The sequence below is a fragment of the Chelmon rostratus genome, chromosome 15 (assembly GCF_017976325.1).
Source record: "Chelmon rostratus isolate fCheRos1 chromosome 15, fCheRos1.pri, whole genome shotgun sequence".
Classification (NCBI taxonomy): domain Eukaryota; kingdom Metazoa; phylum Chordata; class Actinopteri; order Chaetodontiformes; family Chaetodontidae; genus Chelmon; species Chelmon rostratus.
In genome coordinates, this window is record NC_055672.1 from 13,437,478 (window position 1) to 13,457,661 (window position 20,184).

Consider the following 20,184-nt stretch of genomic DNA (forward strand, 5'->3'; position numbering starts at 1 on the left):
TTCTTCATCCCTATTTATCGCTTGGCCAAGCTTCTCAAAACAACTAACTTCAAAATGCATGCATGCTCAACTTCTCATCTATTCTCTTTTTCTTCTCTTCTTTAAATCTCTTGTCTCTTATTCTTTTATCTCTTATTGTCTTTTACTCTTTTCCTTTTTTACACTCATTTCTTCTTCTCTTTTTACCTAAACTCTCCCTACCGAATTTAGACATTATTTATGGGCCCGATTTCTGTCACCTACACTATTTCCTGTAGCATTTCATTGTCCTACACTTTCCCTACCGAATTTAGACTTTTCTTCTGGGTCAGATTTCTGTCACCTACACTAAACATAAACCCAACTTTCACGTAGTCGCTAATTTACACATGTCTTACCGTTAAAAAGATTAAAGGGCCCTCATCTGATTACTCTTGCATGGTTGTTTAACTCACTCACGTTACTAATTGTTTATGTATTTACACAACTTCTTTACTTCTTCTGTTTTCTTCTCTTATTCCTTTTACTGAACTCTTTTATTCTCTTTTTTCTCTTCTTATTCTCTATTCTCTATTCTCTTTTCTCTTTCGTCTTTTCTCTTATTTTTCAACACATTTACTTCTTTCTACTATCTAAAAACACTGAAGGTATCTATCCCCCATCTGTTTTTTTTTTTTTCCTTCCTAACAAGAACCAAATTTAGACAGAGCTGCTACACCACCATCAACCATGACCTGTATCCCCACACAAATTAATCTTTTAGAATGCCCACAACCATCAGCAAACACTAGCAATTCCCTACAAGAATGTGTCCTGGCACCTGGTGAATAAACTCACCTCAGTTCAACGCCGGGCCCGGCAAAGCACCAGGGCAGATTCCAGGAGGAAGCCACCAATCGCCGACGGCCGGAGCACTAACCTTCCGAGTTCGTGACGCCAAATTGAAGTTTATCAGCCAGGTCCTGCCAAGCAGTGGTATGAAGATGATGTAGGAAGAACTCCGCTGATACAAGCTTGAGTTAAAGAGACCTTTATTAACAAGCAGTATCAGATCAGATGCCGGCCATCCGAGAGAGCTTCAGGGTCAGATCAGAAGACTCTGCCCTTAACATAAAGACAACACAATATATAGCATGGCATTTCGTCTTACTCCACCCATACTTTTCCTAATTCAAAAACCAGATCATGTTCTGGGCATATGTGCCACTGAGGAATGTTTTCCTTTGCGACAAGCTATATCTATCTCTTTGAGAGGTTTACGTCCTAATAGCCCCTCTATAAACTTTACCACCTTTGGTGTCCCTTTCCCTGCTCTGACCCTATGTGGTCTCACATACTACAACTAAAAGTAATCTACATTTAAACATCAGTTTACCCCAATTATGCTTAATCTAACATATATTTGGTATTTACTTAATCTGATCATATACCTCAGTAGTTATCTTAATTTTATTATTTCTAGTCTTCTTATCTTTCTTACTATCTGTTCCTTACATGGGGGTTGCAATGAAAATTTCATTGACATGCTCAATGACAATAAAGACTCTTGAATCTTGAATCTAACGAGCAGATCTAATGTCATATACCCCAGTCCAGTAGGTGGCGTTGATTCGATAATGTGAAGAAAAAAAGGAGAGGGGACGACAGTGTGGGCAGAGTTTGTGGTGCCAGGAAATAGTGGCAGAGTGAGACCTCTTATAGAAATAATGGCAGAGTGAGACCTCTTACTTTCACTGTGCTAACGAGCTGCTAGCCCTGGGACAACCTGTGTGTCGAGCGTGGCAGCCTTAGGTGCACAGTGTTTCTCTCCTTTTACGTGTCGGTCTGTCAGCTAAGTTGCACCATGTTTGCCGTAAGAAACGCTCTGCGCCTCAGCACCAGGTTATCCATCCCCACGGTGGCGAAGAGAGGATGCGCCGGGGCTGCCATTCCTGTGGACGATGTGGTGAACGGACTCACCGACGAGCAGATACAGGTTAGCCAACAAGCAGCATAAAGCTCACTTAAGCTAACTGTGCACATACGCAGCTGGTGGTAAATAAACAGACCTAGAGTCCCATAAACAAAGCTTAACTACAGTAGGGTTTATTTAGTTTCAACTGACAAAAGCAGACGGTTATTTATGGACGCTGTGCACATGACGTGATGACATAACGTTAGCAGTCACAGATAAGTCCTTGATATTAGCTGACCTAGCTAACCACCTAGCAAACCGATTTTTCGCCCTATTAGGCGAAAATGATTTCGTTTGTACTTAATGACTAAAGTGAGAGTGGCGGTTACAATTTCTCAGTGGTTGCGTTATAAGCTTAACTTAACCGGCTTGATTTACCACTGTTAGCCCTTATAGCGACAACCTTACAAGTATTGTTTTCGTTCTTGAAATGTCTTTTGGGGTGAAAAGCTCATCCAAACATGTTCTCCCATAAAGATGTTTCAATTTAATGCAAGGTGACACCAGATCAGTGGTATTTTGAAAAAGAAGTGATGGACGTTTTGCACGGGGTGGGAGGAGGGCAGGGGGTGGGGTTCACATAAAAGATTTGATAGGGTAAAAGTGTCTTCTGCCAATGTAGTGTTACCTGTAATGTCAACAGATTTCTTTATGATCCCGAAGTATCTATTACCCAAAACTCACGACTGTGCATTTTGGCAGTAAAAAAATGGCATTGGTGCCACAGAGGTTGAAAGTTTTGTAGCGCGGGCCATAAAACTGTAGCCCCAGTATAAAACGCCGGTTTCATCTAAAAAAAACAACCACTAGTGCATTTTTTAAAAACTTAAACAGGCGTTGGACTATCAAAGGGCACCATCCAAACCTTAACAAGAAATGTTCTCAGAAAAACATATTCTTTATTTGCCCATAATGGTAAATTGCAGGGACATAACACCTCTTGCTATACAAAACATCCATATAAGGCACTTCAAATGATCCATACAAATCTCAGTAAAATTTGTTGTCATACACACATATATGAAATTCATGGTGATCATACATTATAAATATGTAAAGTGTTTGTTCTCGCATTGGAAGCGGTGCACAACTAATGAAGTTCTTCGTTAGTTCATTGTGGGCTCATTTGTTATTTTTGATTTTTCACTCTCATGTCATCTAACTCAACTGGTTCATTGATATATACAGTAGATAATGTACCTGCCACCACTGTATTGCAGCAGGTTCTGACCTGTTCAAATTGTAGAAAATGCTATGAGTTATGTGCTGATTGGATGTCCTAATGAAGAAAATGCCAAAACCAAGCAACAGGGAATGATATTTCACAAACATGAAGTTATTGTTCATATTTTACTGTTACAACGTGCTGAATTTGATACTTAACATAACTTATTAACTTATAACTTAACTTATTCTATGTCTGGTATTTGTGACTGGTTGAAAATGTAGGGAGTTTTCCCTTTTGTAATTGTCAATTGATGTAGCTTCCCTGTACCAATATGGTGGCTGCCCCCAAGGAATTGTGGGAATTAGTGTTGGATGTATGGGCACTAAGCAACAAAGGATTACAAGTGCATGACAGGCCACAACTATCAAGTAGAGTAGTGATGTGCCATTGATTCACCTGACACACAGGTCCTCACCTCACATGAACAAGCAGCACTGGCTATGGCCACATTAACATTCTCCTTTCAGAGGAGCATTTTAATCCAGTTTCAGAATGTTTTGCGCAGACCAATGCATTGAAAAGCTGTGTGTGTCGCATGGGTGCTACTGTGATAATTTAATTAATTGCACAGATTTCTTTTTTCGTAACACTTGTGACATCACACTGTACAATCCTTACACATGTCCCCAAAGGAAACGGGGAAACTAATACCAAAGTGTTCATTTTTCAGTGCTTTTAATGAAATAATGAGAGATAGTTGCATTAAGGTCTGTTTGTGTTGTATCTTTTGCACAGCTCAGGCAGACAGTCCGGAAATTCTTTGCAGAAAAGCTTGCACCATATGCTGACGAGATCGACAAGAAGAATGAATTTTCAGGCATGCGGGTGAGTTGAGACACTCCATCGTTCACATGCCCGTAATTCTCTGATTGAGTTGAATGGTTTACAAAGTGGTGGCATTGTTATGAACATGCCGCACACCCCTTCTCGTGTAAGAGCTGTGTATTTTGACATGTAACATGTAACTGACAGCAGGATTTCTGTTTTGGTAATGTTTTGCATTTTCTGTCTGCCAGGATTTTTGGAAAGAAATGGGGGAGATGGGACTTCTTGGGATCACTGCTCCAGGTAAAACAGGTGGAGGGAAAATGAAAACCTCTGTCATTCACTACTTAGAAATAGTTGCATTACAGTTACCTATAGGAAACTGATCAATTTGCAAAACATTTTTTTAACAATCCAGTAGGGAACTTGAACATGTTTATTTATTTCATTAAAGTGTAGACTGAAGACTGCTTTCTTTTTTGTTGTAAATTATTTTACATCTCTACATCTTTCAGTGGAATATGGCGGCACAGGATTGGGCTACCTTGATCATGTTATTGTGATGGAGGAAATGTCAAGAGTGTCAGCAGCCATCGCTCTCAGTTACGGCGCCCACTCTAACCTCTGTGTCAACCAGATGGTACGCCATGCCAATGAGAAACAGAAGGAGAAGTACATGCCAAAGGTCAGGACCAAAACAGCTCTTGCATTACATTATAATCTGTTTGAAAAATACAAGAAGCAAACAAACAAACTTGGATTCAGTTCTTTATTCTCATCATGTTTTTTCTTGTGGCCAGTTAATGACAGGAGAACATGTAGGAGCCCTGGCTATGAGTGAGCCCAATTCTGGCTCTGATGTCGTATCCATGAAACTCAGAGCAAAGAAGCAAGGTAGGAAACCAAAGTGTGATTTACTTCTCTACCTTAGTGCTACATGCTGAAGGTATTATATACTATACTATTTCTATATTACTCTTGTACAGTTTCCATTATAATTACTTTTATTCTTATTTTTAGTTTATGTACTTCGAATTATTTCTTGCTTTTTTTCTGTTTATCTGTAAATATTTCTGTACTTGTGCAACTGCAACACTTGGCACCTGAATTTCCCCTCTTGGGATCAGTAAAGGCGTCTTATCATGTAGTTCCAACATTTATACTCATGCATGTATGCAGTATAGGCCTGCCATCTAAAATGTGTTCCCATCAAATATTACAAGGCATGCTCTGTGTGCTCTCATGCTGATCAAAACCATCAGTTACTTATTTATTTGGGATTGTACTGACTCAGGGTTTGGCATGAACACTGTTGGCATTTGGCCCTTTTCACACTGAATATTACATTTGCGGTGGCATGTGTGTGTGGGATGGCCAGACTGTCAGTGTAAGCAGTGGATATATGTAAAAAGACAGTATCAAAGCTCAAAGTTGCAACCTATGTATAATTTAGTCCTGTGAGGCCACAGACTGATCCTCTGACAGAGAGTGTATCCTGTATTGTGTATATATGCATTAGGGCTGCAACAAAGGATAATTATCATCATTGATCCATCTGCCAGTTATTTTCCCGATTCATGGATTCATCATTTAGCCTATAAAATGTCAAAAGTTGTGGAAAAATGCTCATCACAGTTTCCAGAGTCCACAGTTACACCTTTAAATTGCTTCTTTTGGTCAACCAAAAGTCCAAAACCCAATGCAGAAAATGCTTGCATTTAAGAGGCTGGAACCAGCAAATGTTTAACATTTTTACTTGAAAATGGAAACGATTCATCGATCATCAAAATAGTCTGTGCTTAATTTTCTTTTGATCAACTAATGGATTAATTGTTGCAGATCTAGTATGTATTTAAGCCTCATCATCACTGCACTGACAAGCTATGTGGTCTGAGAAGAGAACCATTTCGGCTGTTCACTTTGCAGCCTGAACAGAGTATAAATCTTGCACAGTAGGCATAGACTTAACTAAATATGGAAACTTTTAATTTGGGAACTTACAAAAAGTTTTGCAAACTTGGTTCTAGTCTATTTTTGGAGCCATATTTCTTCAGTTGATGGACTATTTTGAAGTTTAGTCTCTGTATACAGTGAAACTAGGTTCTCACATCTCGTCTTGATGAACTTGCTCAGTCGGCATTGGATTTAGACATTTTCCAAGTTTTGTAACTGTGCATTGGAGCATAAGTAAGTACCAGGTTTGGCTGATTCTACTTGGAAAAAATTAGTGGTTTGTATTTTCTCCAAAAAATCAGCATCAGTGATTACCCTCATACTGCTGCACTTCGTGGAAAGAATGGGATGAGCATGAGGCAAGGAAACCAGTTAAAGAACAAAAATGGCATAAAGCACCTAAATGGCCCAAAGCCCATAAAAACAATTAGTGCAAATATACAGGAAAATTGTGGACACATCAGCACGGCTATAACTGATATGTTACACTAATAATGTATCAAATGACCAAGAAGATGTAAAAGGGGTCACTCTTAGTAATGAACCTTTGGAGAATTATCAACTGAAGCTGCAGCTCTACTCGGCTTTATGAACCTTTATAGTGAGTTTCAGCTCATTGTTCTGCCATCAAGTCTGTAAATTCAATGCAGTGGCTCACTTTCACTGCTTTCATATTGTTGTTTTCAGCTGCAGCGGGCAGCTGTTTTCAGCAAATGCTCTAATTATTAATACATTACATGCTGGTGAACATGGTGGAGCATGTAGCATCTAAAAAGCCAGATATTTTCCTCAGGAGACCAAAAATGGAGGTAAAAGGAGAGTGAATATTGGAATATTTCATTTTATCAACTTGAAAGGTGATGGTGTATCAAAGATTTGTTCACAAATTGTTTATGTGGCCCCCAGTTGGCCAAAAAAAACCCCCAAAACATTTACTTGCTTTACTGAGTGAGTGAGACAAGTCAGATTGCCATCAGTTCAAGGATGTCATTGCTGTGAGGTTAATGATAGAGAAGTGGTGTGTGTTTGTACTGGTTTAACCAGATGCTTCAAGGATGAGAGAATTTATTGCTGAGCTGTCTGAAGATATGATGCCTTTTATGAGAAGGTAACTATTAAATGACTCCTATCACAGGTCTGCACACCTTCTCTCTCTTTGAACCTGTGAATAGCATTTGTAAATGTGTGCTGATCCAATATTTTGCAATGAATCTGGGCAAATGTTTTTAAAACCTCAATTATGCAGTTTAACTCTGTTTTAGTTCCACTTAATTTATATTTTACCTTTGTATTTTTCTACAGGTGACTACTATATTTTGAATGGCAACAAGTTCTGGATCACAAATGGACCAGATGCAGATGTCCTCATTGTTTATGCAAAGACAGATCCTGAGGCCTATCAAAGAGGCATCACAGCTTTCATTGTTGAAAAGGTAAATCCAGTAACGACGTATTCTCGTCTGCCTCTCGATTTACTTGTTGGGGACATGGGGGTTTACGTGTTTTGGTCTGTTCTGGGGACCAGCCTTGCATTTTGTTGAAAGAATACGATTCAGAATTATGTTTAAGGAACAAGAATCACAGCAATTCACAGAAGTGGCTTTGTTTGTGCACATATTTACGTGTGTCCTGTAGGGAATGCCAGGTTTCTCTACAGCACAGAAGCTCGACAAGCTTGGCATGAGAGGATCCAACACCTGTGAGCTGATCTTTGAAGACTGCAAAATCCCAGGTGTGTGTTTAAGTGTACACTCTGCCACATGTTAATGTGTGTAATACAGGGAAATCTAGAGATCATTTTGGCGTATTTCCTTGCATGTCTGTTGTGTGATCTCTTTAATCAAGTGGGCTTTAAATGTATTTTGTTTAAAATGTTTTCATTTGTTTGTTGTAGAGAAGAATATCCTGGGTCCGTTAAACAAAGGTGTTTATGTGATGATGAGTGGCTTAGATCTGGAGAGGCTGGTGCTGGCATCAGGACCTATTGGGTAAGTTCATACTAGACACAGAATTAAATTGTCACAGGGGAGATACCATGATCAAGAAGTTGGTTCACCCAGGGCGAGGCTCATCCATTGCATTCTGGTTGTGCTGACCCCTGCAAATTCCCCAAATGTGGGAATCGCGACTGCATAATTTCTGGTAGTGGGGGACTGCGTACGTGCTCTCCCCTGATCATTATGTCGAAAAACATCAAAAACAAAGACCTACAGAGGGCCGTGACGGAAGTTAATGGGCTATGCAGGATCCCGATTTCCACCTTCCGAGTCAACGTGATTTTGGGAATGCTCTAAGTTGCATGTAGTGGTTGTCTAGAAAGTTGCAGTGGCTGTGTTTGTTTGCACCTAATCCCATTGGCTTGGGTTATTAAAATTAATTGACTGATGAATTCACAACAGGGCTTTCCCCTTCCTTGGTCAATCCACGCCCTTGAATTTGCTTTCAGACAGGCAAAATGCATAGCAACCTCCGAATTACAGAGGCAATGAGACATGAGAAAAACTATTTTTGAAAAAACTCAGTTTCAAAACTTAGTCTGCATATCGACGACATTGCCTTCCTTGTATAACAGATGTTTAAGAGACACTCTTTACTGCTGCATAAGAATAGAAATGTGCTCATTAAATACAGCTGTTGCTGCTTAAGTTAATGTTGATAAACATTGTGGAATGATGATGATAGTGGGAAAACTGATCATGGATGTGTCGCCATTCGATTGCTTTCTCATCACTCATTTGGCTTCTTCTGTTCATGAAGAAAAACTTTGTTCCTCGCTCTATAAACAGAACACGTTTATTACATCCAGGAAAACTACATGACATATGTGTTCTCTGTAATTTACACTATGTGAGTTGTTGCACTTGTGTTGTTGCCCTATTAAATGAGACTTATTTGAATTGTTCATGTGTCTTTAGCATTGTCATTACTTTTCAGCATCATGCAGTCAGTTCTGGACTTTGCTATCCCCTACCTACACGTCAGAGAAGCTTTCGGACAAAAGATCGGACAATTTCAGGTTGGTCTTCACTTTTATACAAGACAGCAGAGTTCATATATATATGCTTTGCAAAATGTAATACCTGTATTGGGAGGCTGTATAATTTAAAACTTTATCTGTAATTGAGAAAAATTAACGTGAGGGTTTTTTTCATCTGTCTGCAGCTGATGCAAGGCAAGATGGCCGACATGTACACCAGGCTGAGCTCCTGTCGCCAGTATGTGTATAATGTTGCCCGGGCTTGTGACAAAGGCCACTTCAGCGCCATGGTGAGAGGATTTTTAATCACTTATCTACTCCTGCAGCACACAGTTTTGAAACAATATTATTTAAATTTTGCTGCAAAACTTGCACAAAATGTTAAAAATGTATTTGGAGCATGTATCAATGCAGTTGTGAGCAGATTTTGAAATGATTTGAATGAATCCCTTTGAACAATGTTAAATACAGTTAATTCCAAACCTTATATCTTGAAAGGTATGTTATAAGCTTGGAATGGTGTATTTAACAGGTTCAATGCTAACGTACAACATATCATTTGGAATATTTCAATCCATAAAATTCAGTCAAAAGTTAAAAACAAAGTGCTAATTGTAATCAAAGATAATCAGGAATGTCATTCCCTAAGTCAGCATCTTATTTGAAGTTTTTCCCCAAAATTATTAAGCTGTGTTTTTCCCCACCACTACACATAGTGACTGTTTTGACTCGTGTTGTTGGTACAGGACTGTGCTGGAGTGATCCTGTATTGTGCTGAGAATGCCACTCAGGTTGCGTTGGATGGCATTCAGTGTTTGGGTAAGTGCCAAGACCTGAGTGGTTCAAATGAAAACTGAACCTCAAACTAAAAGCAAATGGGATTTTATCAGTATAGGAAAACCTGTACAGTACCTCCCAGCTGCAACTTATTTACTACAGTTAGGATACAGTTTATGGATGAAAACTGTATAGATGAGAATCCAATTTTGATATGTACCTGCGCTATGCTTGGATAACATCGTTGCTGGGTGCTGGGAGCAGGTGCTACAGGTGCAGCTAATTTGGTTAATATATAGCATGCTGACTAATGAACAGCTGCAGTGTGGATAAGAAAGAGGAGGTTTACTCGACTGCATAGTGAGAACACGGTGAGCATTCCCTCTTAGATGTTAAACTTCCAGGATGTTCAGGATGATAGAGAGAAGTGGGAATATACTGTATATAGTATCCATAATAGGCTAGTGGCAGCACTGAATTAAGGTGCAGAGGAGAAAGAAGTATGGAGTAATATTCCTTATTGAACTTCTTAAACGCTTCTCTTTTTTTTTCCAATTCTCTATTTACAGGATTAATGAGAGCATTATAGAATTGCTTTCCTATGCAATTACAGAGAGGATCAAATATACAACATGTACACAGTGGGATTTCATACCCTTCCCTTCTCATTATCCTTGTCCTTGTTTTTTTAAACAGTATGCATCCTATAGAATTTTAATAACTATTTACATTCTGAAAAGAGGGATGTAACGGAAATGTGTATTGGTATGTTGGGAGATAATCCAAATAAATAAAATGTGCAGGAGACCAAGCAATCCTATCCTAAGACAGTAAATCTGTACATCAGATCATGAGAAAAATGAAAGGAAAAAAAAACACCACAACAAAAACCAAATCTATCAATCGAATTGAAAAGGTAATTTTCCATAATATATACTTCATTAACTATATCCTTCAACTCGTCTAGTGTGGGGGAGTCAAGAAGCAGCTAGTGCCTAGTGATGAGTTCTTTACAGACCAGAACAGACATCACAACGCCAAATAAATATTCGTTTAAGTGAAAATCAACTTTCCCTAAAATAAAAATGCAGAACTTGAAAGGTATTTTCACATTAAATATGCTTTCTAATGTCTTGTATATCTCTGACCAGAAAGGTCTTATTACTGGACATTCCCAGAATATATGCAAGTGATTTGCATCCTGACTCCCACACAGTCTCCAGCACCTCGAATCCTCTCCTGTAAAGTGTGCAAAAAATCTAATTGGACACCTCCATCCAAATTCTCTCCATGTATGTGAGTTGGTGTATTTCCATTGAAAGATGCAATAGTTGGACCATTCCTCCTTCAAAATCTTCAAAAAGTTACCCTCATTTTCCCATTTGTTTTTGACATATTCTGTGGAATGAGATTTTTTTGTCATGAAGCCCTTATACAGTCTGGATATAATACCTTTGTTTAACTTTGACAGATAGGCTCCTATAATTTGACACTGGGTCATCCATATCTAGTGGGTATTTTTTGATAACTTGGTCAAAATAATGACGTAATTGTAGATACCTATAAAAGTCTTGCTTTTCCAGAGCACATTTTTCTTTAAAGTGTGGAAATCTTTTAATTATCCTTTATCTGTTATTGACTAAAATGTTGTTATTCCTTTGGCTATCCAGTTTTTAAATCTAGAGTCCAGTTGATTAGGCTTACAATCTGGGTCATAGGCACACCATCTAAGTATTCTTAATTTATCGAATAATTTATATTCCTCCCTGGCTGAGTTCCAGACTTTAAGTTGAAATCTTATCCATGGGTTTTGCATGCTGTTTATAAATCCTTCTAAATCCTTATTGCCTGATATTGCCTGAATTGAAGGGTCCTGGCATGGTAGTCTTGATTGATCATCAATATTTAAATTTGAGCTGAGTAGAAATAATCTTTCAAATGTGGTACAGCCATACCTCCTTCCTCCTTTGGCAATTGAATCGTTTTCAACCTAACTGTGTTTTTCCCTTGCCAAATGAACCTGGAAATCATTTTATCCCACTCAGAGAATTGCTTTGTGAGGATTTTTACAGGGAGAGCCTGAAACAAAAAAATGACTCGTGAATGAGAATGTCATTTTTACTGATTAAATTCTTTGGGCAAGACTCATGAAAGGGTTAGAGTTCGATCTCTGTATATCTGATCTTATTTTGGTCAATAGGGGATCGTCATTAATCTTTGCAAATATGGAAACGTCTTTAGGAATCAATGCACCTAAATATTTCAGTGTTGTCTGGTCCCATTTCACATTAAATTTATGTTGGAGTTGTTTTGGCGGAATATAGTTTAATGTCAAAATCTGGGTTTTCTGAATATTTAACTTACATCCTGCATGTTTGCCAAAAGTATCCAAAAGCTTAAAGAGTTCAAAGAGTGAGCTTGAGGGTTCACTTGAACATACCAAAACATTGTCTGCGTATAACGTGGTCTTGTGTTGCTCTGTTCTTTATGGTGATGCCTTTAATGCCATTGGTCTGTCTTATCCATTGGGCAAGGGGTTGAAAATAAATTGCAAAAAGCAATGGCGACATTCCACAACCTTGTCTTGTGCCTCATTCTAATTTAATATTGTCTGATAAATATCCATTTATTTTTATCCGTGCAGTTGGGTTATTGTATAGTGTGCTAATTCCTTTGATAAACTCTTTGTGGAACCCAAAACTTTAGAAAAAAACCTCAAACTCACAGAGTCGAAGGCCTTCTCAGCATCCAGACTGACCAATAAGGCTTGTTGTCTATTTTCTTGGATATGACTCAATACTAGGGCTGGGTATCGATTCAGATTTCAAACCAACAAACTAAAATAAACTAAAACATTTTGAATAAATGCTCATTAATTATTTTCTGGAGCCACATCAGAGGGATGAAAGAACCGCATGCGGCTCCGGAGCCGCGGGTTACCGACCCCTGATCTAGTGGATGCGTAACGCAACCCCAGACAAGTTTCTTTCTATGCGCCTTATAATGCGGTGCGCCCTATATATGAAAAAAGTTTTAAAATAGGCCATTCATTGAAGGTGCGCGTTATAATCCGGTGCGCCTTATAGTGCGGAAAATACGTATATAAATGTATAAAAAATCGATCTTTGGACGCGAGAATCGATTTTTTAAAAATAAAATGAGAATCGATTTAAAATCGGCGGATCGTTTTTTTCAACCCAGCACTACTCAATACATGTAATGAATGTCTAATATTATCACGGGTCTGTCTCTGTGAAATAAACCCAGTCTGGTCAGTGTGGATTAGCTGGGGAACCACCTCCTGACCCTCTTGACGAGAATTGAGGTGAATAGTTTGTAATCAGTGTTAAGAACAGAGAATTGTCTGTATGACCTGCAACCCAGTCTGTATTTTCCTTCCTTTGGAATAACAGAGATAATAGCCTCTTTCCTTGATGGTGGGATTTTTCCCTCTTTTAAAGCTGCATTAAATGTCTGGAGAAGGCTTGGTACTAGCTCAGACCAAAATGTTTTGTACCATTCAGATGAAAAACCATCTGGGCCAGGTGATTTGTTTGGTTTTATCCTAGAGATCGCCATATTCAGTTCCTCCTCTGTTATTTCAGTTATTAACTTTAGGAGATTGAGGAATTCTAAGAACTGTCTAATTTGTTGTTCATCTTCCAAATGTGGCTGTGTATATAATTGTTTATAATAATTTTGAAAAGTAATTTTTATTTCATTTTGCTAAAATAAGAGTTTTAGAGTCTGGGTACCTAATTTTGTAAATCGTGCTATCCGCCTGTTGCTTTTGAAGTTTCCTTGCCAGAAGCTTCGCAAATTTTGAACCAGATTCGCAATATTTTTGTTTTGTATAAATCAGCTTTTTTTCTATTTCTTGCGTGCACAGAATATTTATCTCATTTCTCACTTCCTTTAGTTTTGAGATAAGTGTTGGGTCTGCCTCCTTTTTATGTTTTGTCTCAAGCACCTTTAATTCTCCATTTAATTCTAATAATCTGAGTTGTCTTTCTTTTTATACGCACAGCATAAACATTCAGTAATGTTATTTAGACACCTTCTATCTAATAAATATCTCCCCTCCTTGTCCTTTATTTCTGAAAGATTTTCAGATGGAACTCTATGAGATGTTAAAATGGCTACCCCTCTCCTGTGGCCTGATTTATAAGATGAATGAATGAATGAATACTTTAGAGAAACCCATTCTTTTCAACTTTTTATGTTCAATAGGGTTAAGGTGTGTTTCCTGTAACAATACAATTTGTGCATTCTCTTTTTTCATTTTACTCAAAATTCGTGGTCCTCCTTTCCCTGTCTTTCCATGTCAATTATCTGTCTGTCTTTTGTGCCTTTGTGTCCTCTGGGACGGGTTGTAACCAAATGAATGTGAGATTAATAAAGTATTCAATCAATCAATCAATCAATGCCACACACAGGTTTTATCAGGAGCAACAAAGGTATTAACCGGAAACTTTGTCTTTTGTCTTTTTCAACCTGAACTCTATTTTCCACATGTTTGTGTCTCAAGCTTCTTTCACACTGGACAAAAAACCCACTAACACCCACTAATATTTGGCTTGTGTCTTCAGGAGGAAAGGGTAGAACCAGCATTCATTCCCTCATTAAGTGTAGTCACGGGTATTTATCAGCTCCAGCTCCAGCTCCGATCGAAAGTGATGGAAACATGACGCAACACTCATTAGCCCTCACAGATCATCGTCAATCACACTTCATTCAAACTCCACAGAAGCAAAATAAAACTCATCAGTATTACAGCAACTACCAATTCTGGTTTGGTCTTTTAATTCACCGAGTTAGATGTGACATTATTCTGGCTCTATGCGCCCTTTTCCCCTGCTGCCTCTCTGATGGCCGACCTCCTCTCACGATATTTTCACATCTAAATGAATTAAGGGTTTATTTTGACCAAACCAGAGGTGGCGATTGTTGGAACACTGGAAAGACAAACCAAGACAGTTTTGGTTAGTTTTATTTTGATTCTGTAGAGTTTGAATGAAATGTGTTTTACATGATGTGTGAGGTAAAATGACAGTTTTTGTCAATGCAGTGTGGTGGCATTGAGAAGAGTGATATAACAGCTGTTTCTTACTCTTTAACGAAAGATCTGTCTCTGTAGGGATCCTCTCCGTATTGTTGTCATACACTTAGAACAACAATCTGAGTCTGTCAGTGGCAAAAAACAAACACTTTTAGTGGACACACATTGATGGTGCGCAGTCACATGGAGGGATTACATTGCAGCCTGTTTCCTGGCTGCCGGCTGCAGCGCTCTCATTCAGTACTGGACCAGTTTCAAGAATTGTTGTCCCTATTAGTCACTTAAACTCAAACACATGGAAAAATAGAGTCTAGATTGAAAAATACAGGTTTCCTTTTAAGAGCTCACGCCACTGATTTAGTCGTTCCTATATGAATGTAATATGTATGCTTTTTATTTCTGTAGTATGTGCACTCAATCTGCTCTGTTACTGGACACTAACTTAATTCATGTGTCACCTGTCAACAGGTGGAAATGGCTACATCAACGACTACCCCATGGGGCGATTCTTACGTGATGCGAAGCTGTATGAAATCGGCGCAGGCACAAGTGAAATCCGCCGGCTCATTATTGGACGAGCCTTCAACTCCATGTTCAAATAATCAGAACTGAGAAATGGGAATCGCTCAAGACTGTACGAGTGGTTTGCTGTGGACGAACAGTTACTCACCCCAGAGCCTTAGACTGTATGAGCAGCTGGTGTTGCTAGGATGTCATTGGATTATCACTTGTGTCAGAATCAGTCACATTTCAACACGCATATGTAACATATATGAAATCCTTCACAGTGGCTGGTGATCTTACAAGCTGACACTTGAAACTGATGAAATGTTGATTATAAGGTTAAGTGTCCTTGATATCATTTTGTTATATAATATTAGCTTGAGTTACAGTGACTTGATAACCACTGAAATGCCAATAAAGCAATAAAATGAAAGTGTTGAACCTTATAAATGGGCAGTATCACAGATTTTCCTATCAAGTGATAAAATGAAATTCACCTCTGAAAATGTTTAATGCAGTTGTGTAGTTGTTTTTTTTTTATTTCATCACTGTATTATAATTTACGTAGGCCCCTTTGATGTGATGAATCAAATGAGAAATATGATGAACTGATTTTTGTGCTGTCAACACTCAAACCAGAGCTCCAAGAGTTTGGTATCAATACTGTGATGACTGGTGGTTAGTTTCTCTTTCAACAAACCATTTTGGCCTTTCAGGGCTTTTGAGAATGAATTCTAAATACTGAACCATTACTTTACAAGATAAGATGTATTTAAACCTGATGACTGGGCAGATAAGGGTCCCAGTGCTCTGGGACACTTTGCTTGGATAAAACCTGAGCAGTGAATATCACTACTGTTGATCTTGGAGGTTTTTTTTGGATATAGCTTCCCACTCATGATCTCAATGCAAACTGATTATTGTCTCTGATCAATAAGGAAAAACAGGTCATGTCTGAGTAATCTGTTGTAGAGAATTAGCATTAGGAAACAGTTTGTTCATTTTCAAGAGCAAATATATTCCTCTATTGTGTTCTGTCCATAGTCCGACTGGGCAGCCCTCCTAGAAATTTGTCTTTTCTCCAGACTGTTACTGTCAGAATGTAGATGTACAGTGTGAAAATGTGTGAAATAAAGTAGTTCTGCTTGAAGGAAATAACCTTTTTGAATATCTGGGCTTCATCACCATATTGACATGTATGATTCCAGTGAATCACTTCCAGCGAGAAACATGCTGTCTTCACTTAGATACTGTTTTTCCAGAGGAGTACAGAGGACTGATAGAGAGCTTCATCACATGGTGCAACAACTATCACCTGAAGCTCAGTATCAGCAGAACCAATGAGCTTGTGGTGGACTACAGTGCTTCAAAAACGAATGTTGCTGCAAAGAAGCTACAAATTGTAAAACGCGAATGTTTCACACACACCTTCAACCCAGCAGCACAGTTTCATAGTAAATGCATTGGGGTTTAAATATTTGTAAGTGTGTTTCAATGGTAAGTATGTATGGTACCATGTAACTCTGTACTGCACAGGAGTTTAACCCCTGCAGTGAACTTAATAAACGTCTAAAAATTGAAATTGGTTCACCCAGGGCGAGGCTCATCCATTGCACTCCGGTTGTGCTGACCCCTGCGAATTCCCCAAATGTGGGAATCTCGACTGCATAATTTCTGGTAGTGGGGGACTGCGTACGCGCTCTCCCCTGATCGCTACGTGGTAAAACAACAAAAACAGGAGACCGAAAGAGGGCCGTGGCGGAAGTCAACGAGCTATGCGGGATGCCAATTTCCAGCTTCCCAGTCAACGTGATTTTGGGAACGCTGCTTTGGGGTCCCTAAGTTGCATGTAGCGGTTGTCCCGAAAATGGCAGTGGCCGTGGCAGTGTTTGTTTGCAGCAGTGTCTAGCCTTTGCTGTGATGCCGCGTGTTGGCTAATGCCAATGGCCCGCGACCTGGTTGGCAGCGAGAAGTGGGTGTGGCCTCTTTGGGCTAAGTGAATTGTGTGTTCTCCTCCCTGAAATGCTTCTTTTTTTTGTGGAAGAAATGTGCTGTAGACCTCCGAAATGCCTGTGCCACACACCCTAGTCGAATTACAGCAGCTCTTTCAACTTTTCAGCAGCAGCCAACGAAGGTGAGCTCACGCTGAGGGCACCTGTCTGCGGGATAATGCCTTTTCCGCACCGTCAGTCCGGGTGCCGTGTCTGGGAGTGAGTGGCCCGTCTCCGACGGCTCCAACTCATACTTACCTGGCAGGGGAGATACCATGATCAAGAAGGTGGTTCACCCAGGGCGAGGCTCATCCATTGCACTCCGGTTGTGCTGACCCCTGCGAATTCCCCAAATGTGGGAATCTCGACTGCATAATTTCTGGTAGTGGGGGACTGCGTACGCGCTCTCCCCTGATCGCTACGTGGTAAAACAACAAAAACAGGAGACCGAAAGAGGGCCGTGGCGGAAGTCAACGAGCTATGCGGGATGCCAATTTCCAGCTTCCCAGTCAACGTGATTTTGGGAACGCTGCTTTGGGGTCCCTAAGTTGCATGTAGCGGTTGTCCCGAAAATGGCAGTGGCCGTGGCAGTGTTTGTTTGCAGCAGTGTCTAGCCTTTGCTGTGATGCCGCGTGTTGGCTAATGCCAATGGCCCGCGACCTGGTTGGCAGCGAGAAGTGGGTGTGGCCTCTTTGGGCTAAGTGAATTGTGTGTTCTCCTCCCTGAAATGCTTCTTTTTTTTGTGGAAGAAATGTGCTGTAGACCTCCGAAATGCCTGTGCCACACACCCTAGTCGAATTACAGCAGCTCTTTCAACTTTTCAGCAGCAGCCAACGAAGGTGAGCTCACGCTGAGGGCACCTGTCTGCGGGATAATGCCTTTTCCGCACCGTCAGTCCGGGTGCCGTGTCTGGGAGTGAGTGGCCCGTCTCCGACGGCTCCAACTCATACTTACCTGGCAGGGGAGATACCATGATCAAGAAGGTGGTTCACCCAGGGCGAGGCTCATCCATTGCACTCCGGTTGTGCTGACCCCTGCGAATTCCCCAAATGTGGGAATCTCGACTGCATAATTTCTGGTAGTGGGGGACTGCGTACGCGCTCTCCCCTGATCGCTACGTGGTAAAACAACAAAAACAGGAGACCGAAAGAGGGCCGTGGCGGAAGTCAACGAGCTATGCGGGATGCCAATTTCCAGCTTCCCAGTCAACGTGATTTTGGGAACGCTGCTTTGGGGTCCCTAAGTTGCATGTAGCGGTTGTCCCGAAAATGGCAGTGGCCGTGGCAGTGTTTGTTTGCAGCAGTGTCTAGCCTTTGCTGTGATGCCGCGTGTTGGCTAATGCCAATGGCCCGCGACCTGGTTGGCAGCGAGAAGTGGGTGTGGCCTCTTTGGGCTAAGTGAATTGTGTGTTCTCCTCCCTGAAATGCTTCTCTTTTTTGTGGAAGAAATGTGCTGTAGACCTCCGAAATGCCTGTGCCACACACCCTAGTCGAATTACAGCAGCTCTTTCAACTTTTCAGCAGCAGCCAACGAAGGTGAGCTCACGCTGAGGGCACCTGTCTGCGGGATAATGCCTTTTCCGCACCGTCAGTCCGGGTGCCGTGTCTGGGAGTGAGTGGCCCGTCTCCGACGGCTCCAACTCATACTTACCTGGCAGGGGAGATACCATGATCAAAAAGGTGGTTCACCCAGGTTGGTGGACATAGAGGGAAGAGGAACAAGATTCAGAGTTATAAATGCCTACTGCCCCACGGAGACTCAAGATCGTCAGATGGTGTTACAGACAATTCAAACGTTAGTCTACTGTGGGAGGGAAGTCATCATTGGAGGTGACTTAAACTGTATTGTAGATATAGCGGACAGAAGATCAACATCCTTTGTACAACTTGATGTCAGTTCGCATATACTTCAAAACATTATTAAGGACTGTAAGCTAATTGATGTGTACAGACAGATAAACCCTTCCACCCCAGGTTATACCTGGAATAATGGGAAAAGTTTCTCTCGCATTGATTTCTTGTTTACCACACTGGGAATCACACCACTCACCAGTACAGTAGAGCCAGTCCCCTTTTCAGATCACCACAAACTTGACTGTACAGTAGAAATTCATGGCTCAATTAGGTCTGGCCAAGGCCCCTGGAAACTCAACACAAGTCTATTAGACAACCCACAGGTGGTGTCAAAATACAGAGGAAAACTTAATCAGTGGTTCACCTTGCAGCCTTTGTTTGAGTCACTGGGAGAATGGTGGGAAGATGTCAAACACAAAACAAGAGCCTTCTTCATAGCTGAAGGTAAAAAGGCAGCTGCAAAGAAACGAGCCCTTCAAAAGAGATTGCAAGCTAAGTTGCAGCGTTATTATCTCATGTCACTGTCAGGCTTTGATGTAAACGAAGACATTGTAAAATTAAAAAAAGATATGTCCAAATTGTATAATGAGAAGAGTAGAGGGGTGCTAACAAGGAGCAGAGTGCAGCACCTAGAGGAAAATGAAAAGTGTACCCGCTATTTTTTTAAAAAACTGGGCAAGGCCAGGCACTGTATAGAAGCTGTCTTAGATAAAGATAGAAAAGAAGTGAGGGGTTCTCAAGATATACTCGAGGTTGTCAAGTCTTTCTACAGTGACCTCTATCAAGAAAAATCCATATCTGAACAGTCAATGAGTTACTTTTTGTCCCACCTAACCACAAAACTTAATAATACAGACAGAGACTTGCTGGAGAGAGACTTGACAATCAATGAAATAACCAAAGCCATGCAAAGTATGCAGAGCAATAGAACTCCAGGCCTTGATGGCCTGCCAAAAGAGTTTTACAGCACCTTTTGGGATCAGCTTAAAGAACCGTTATTGCATGTGTTTAAAGAGAGTTTTTCAAAAGGTATATTACCCCCCTCTTTAAGAACAGGCTCCATTTCACTGCTTTTAAAAAAGGGAGACAGGAAAGATTTAAGAAACTGGAGACCTTTGACTTTGCTCGGAGTTGACATTAAGAT

General features: G+C 40.3%; 1 protein-coding gene, 4 non-coding genes and 1 pseudogene across 5 annotated transcripts; all 6 read left to right on the plus strand.

Annotated features, from left to right (window-relative positions):
- The first annotated feature begins 1,706 nt into the window (after positions 1-1,706).
- On the plus strand, positions 1,707-16,345 carry ivd (isovaleryl-CoA dehydrogenase). The gene is made up of 12 exons (XM_041953555.1): positions 1,707-1,954; positions 3,897-3,986; positions 4,178-4,229; positions 4,442-4,611; positions 4,727-4,820; positions 7,182-7,312; positions 7,515-7,611; positions 7,774-7,867; positions 8,814-8,895; positions 9,042-9,146; positions 9,603-9,675; positions 15,161-16,345. Exons 1-12 carry the CDS (start codon positions 1,823-1,825, stop codon positions 15,292-15,294), a joined length of 1,254 nt encoding a protein of 417 aa, XP_041809489.1. The 5' UTR covers positions 1,707-1,822; the 3' UTR covers positions 15,295-16,345.
- LOC121619041 lies at positions 7,893-8,053 on the plus strand. Its single transcript, XR_006007504.1, has one exon. It is a non-coding gene; the product is annotated as a U1 spliceosomal RNA (small nuclear RNA).
- Positions 16,346-16,737: 392 nt separating the features above from the next.
- Positions 16,738-16,905, plus strand: LOC121618996. The gene has a single exon (XR_006007462.1). It is a non-coding gene; the product is annotated as a U1 spliceosomal RNA (small nuclear RNA).
- Positions 16,906-17,437: 532 nt separating this feature from the next.
- LOC121619007 lies at positions 17,438-17,601 on the plus strand. Its single transcript, XR_006007471.1, has one exon. It is a non-coding gene; the product is annotated as a U1 spliceosomal RNA (small nuclear RNA).
- A 532-nt stretch (positions 17,602-18,133) lies between these two features.
- On the plus strand, positions 18,134-18,297 carry LOC121619018. The gene has a single exon (XR_006007482.1). It is a non-coding gene; the product is annotated as a U1 spliceosomal RNA (small nuclear RNA).
- A 532-nt stretch (positions 18,298-18,829) lies between these two features.
- Positions 18,830-19,025, plus strand: LOC121618997 (annotated as a pseudogene).
- The last annotated feature ends 1,159 nt before the right edge of the window (positions 19,026-20,184 follow it).

Coding starts and splice junctions, on each gene's coding strand:
- ivd (XM_041953555.1), top strand. CDS start 1,823: ATGTTTGCCGTAAGAAACGCTCTGCGCCTCAGCACCAGGTTATCCATC. Junction 1,955..3,896: donor TCACCGACGAGCAGATACAG/GTTAGCCAACAA, acceptor TCTTTTGCACAG/CTCAGGCAGACAGTCCGGAA. Junction 8,896..9,041: donor AAAAGATCGGACAATTTCAG/GTTGGTCTTCAC, acceptor ATCTGTCTGCAG/CTGATGCAAGGCAAGATGGC.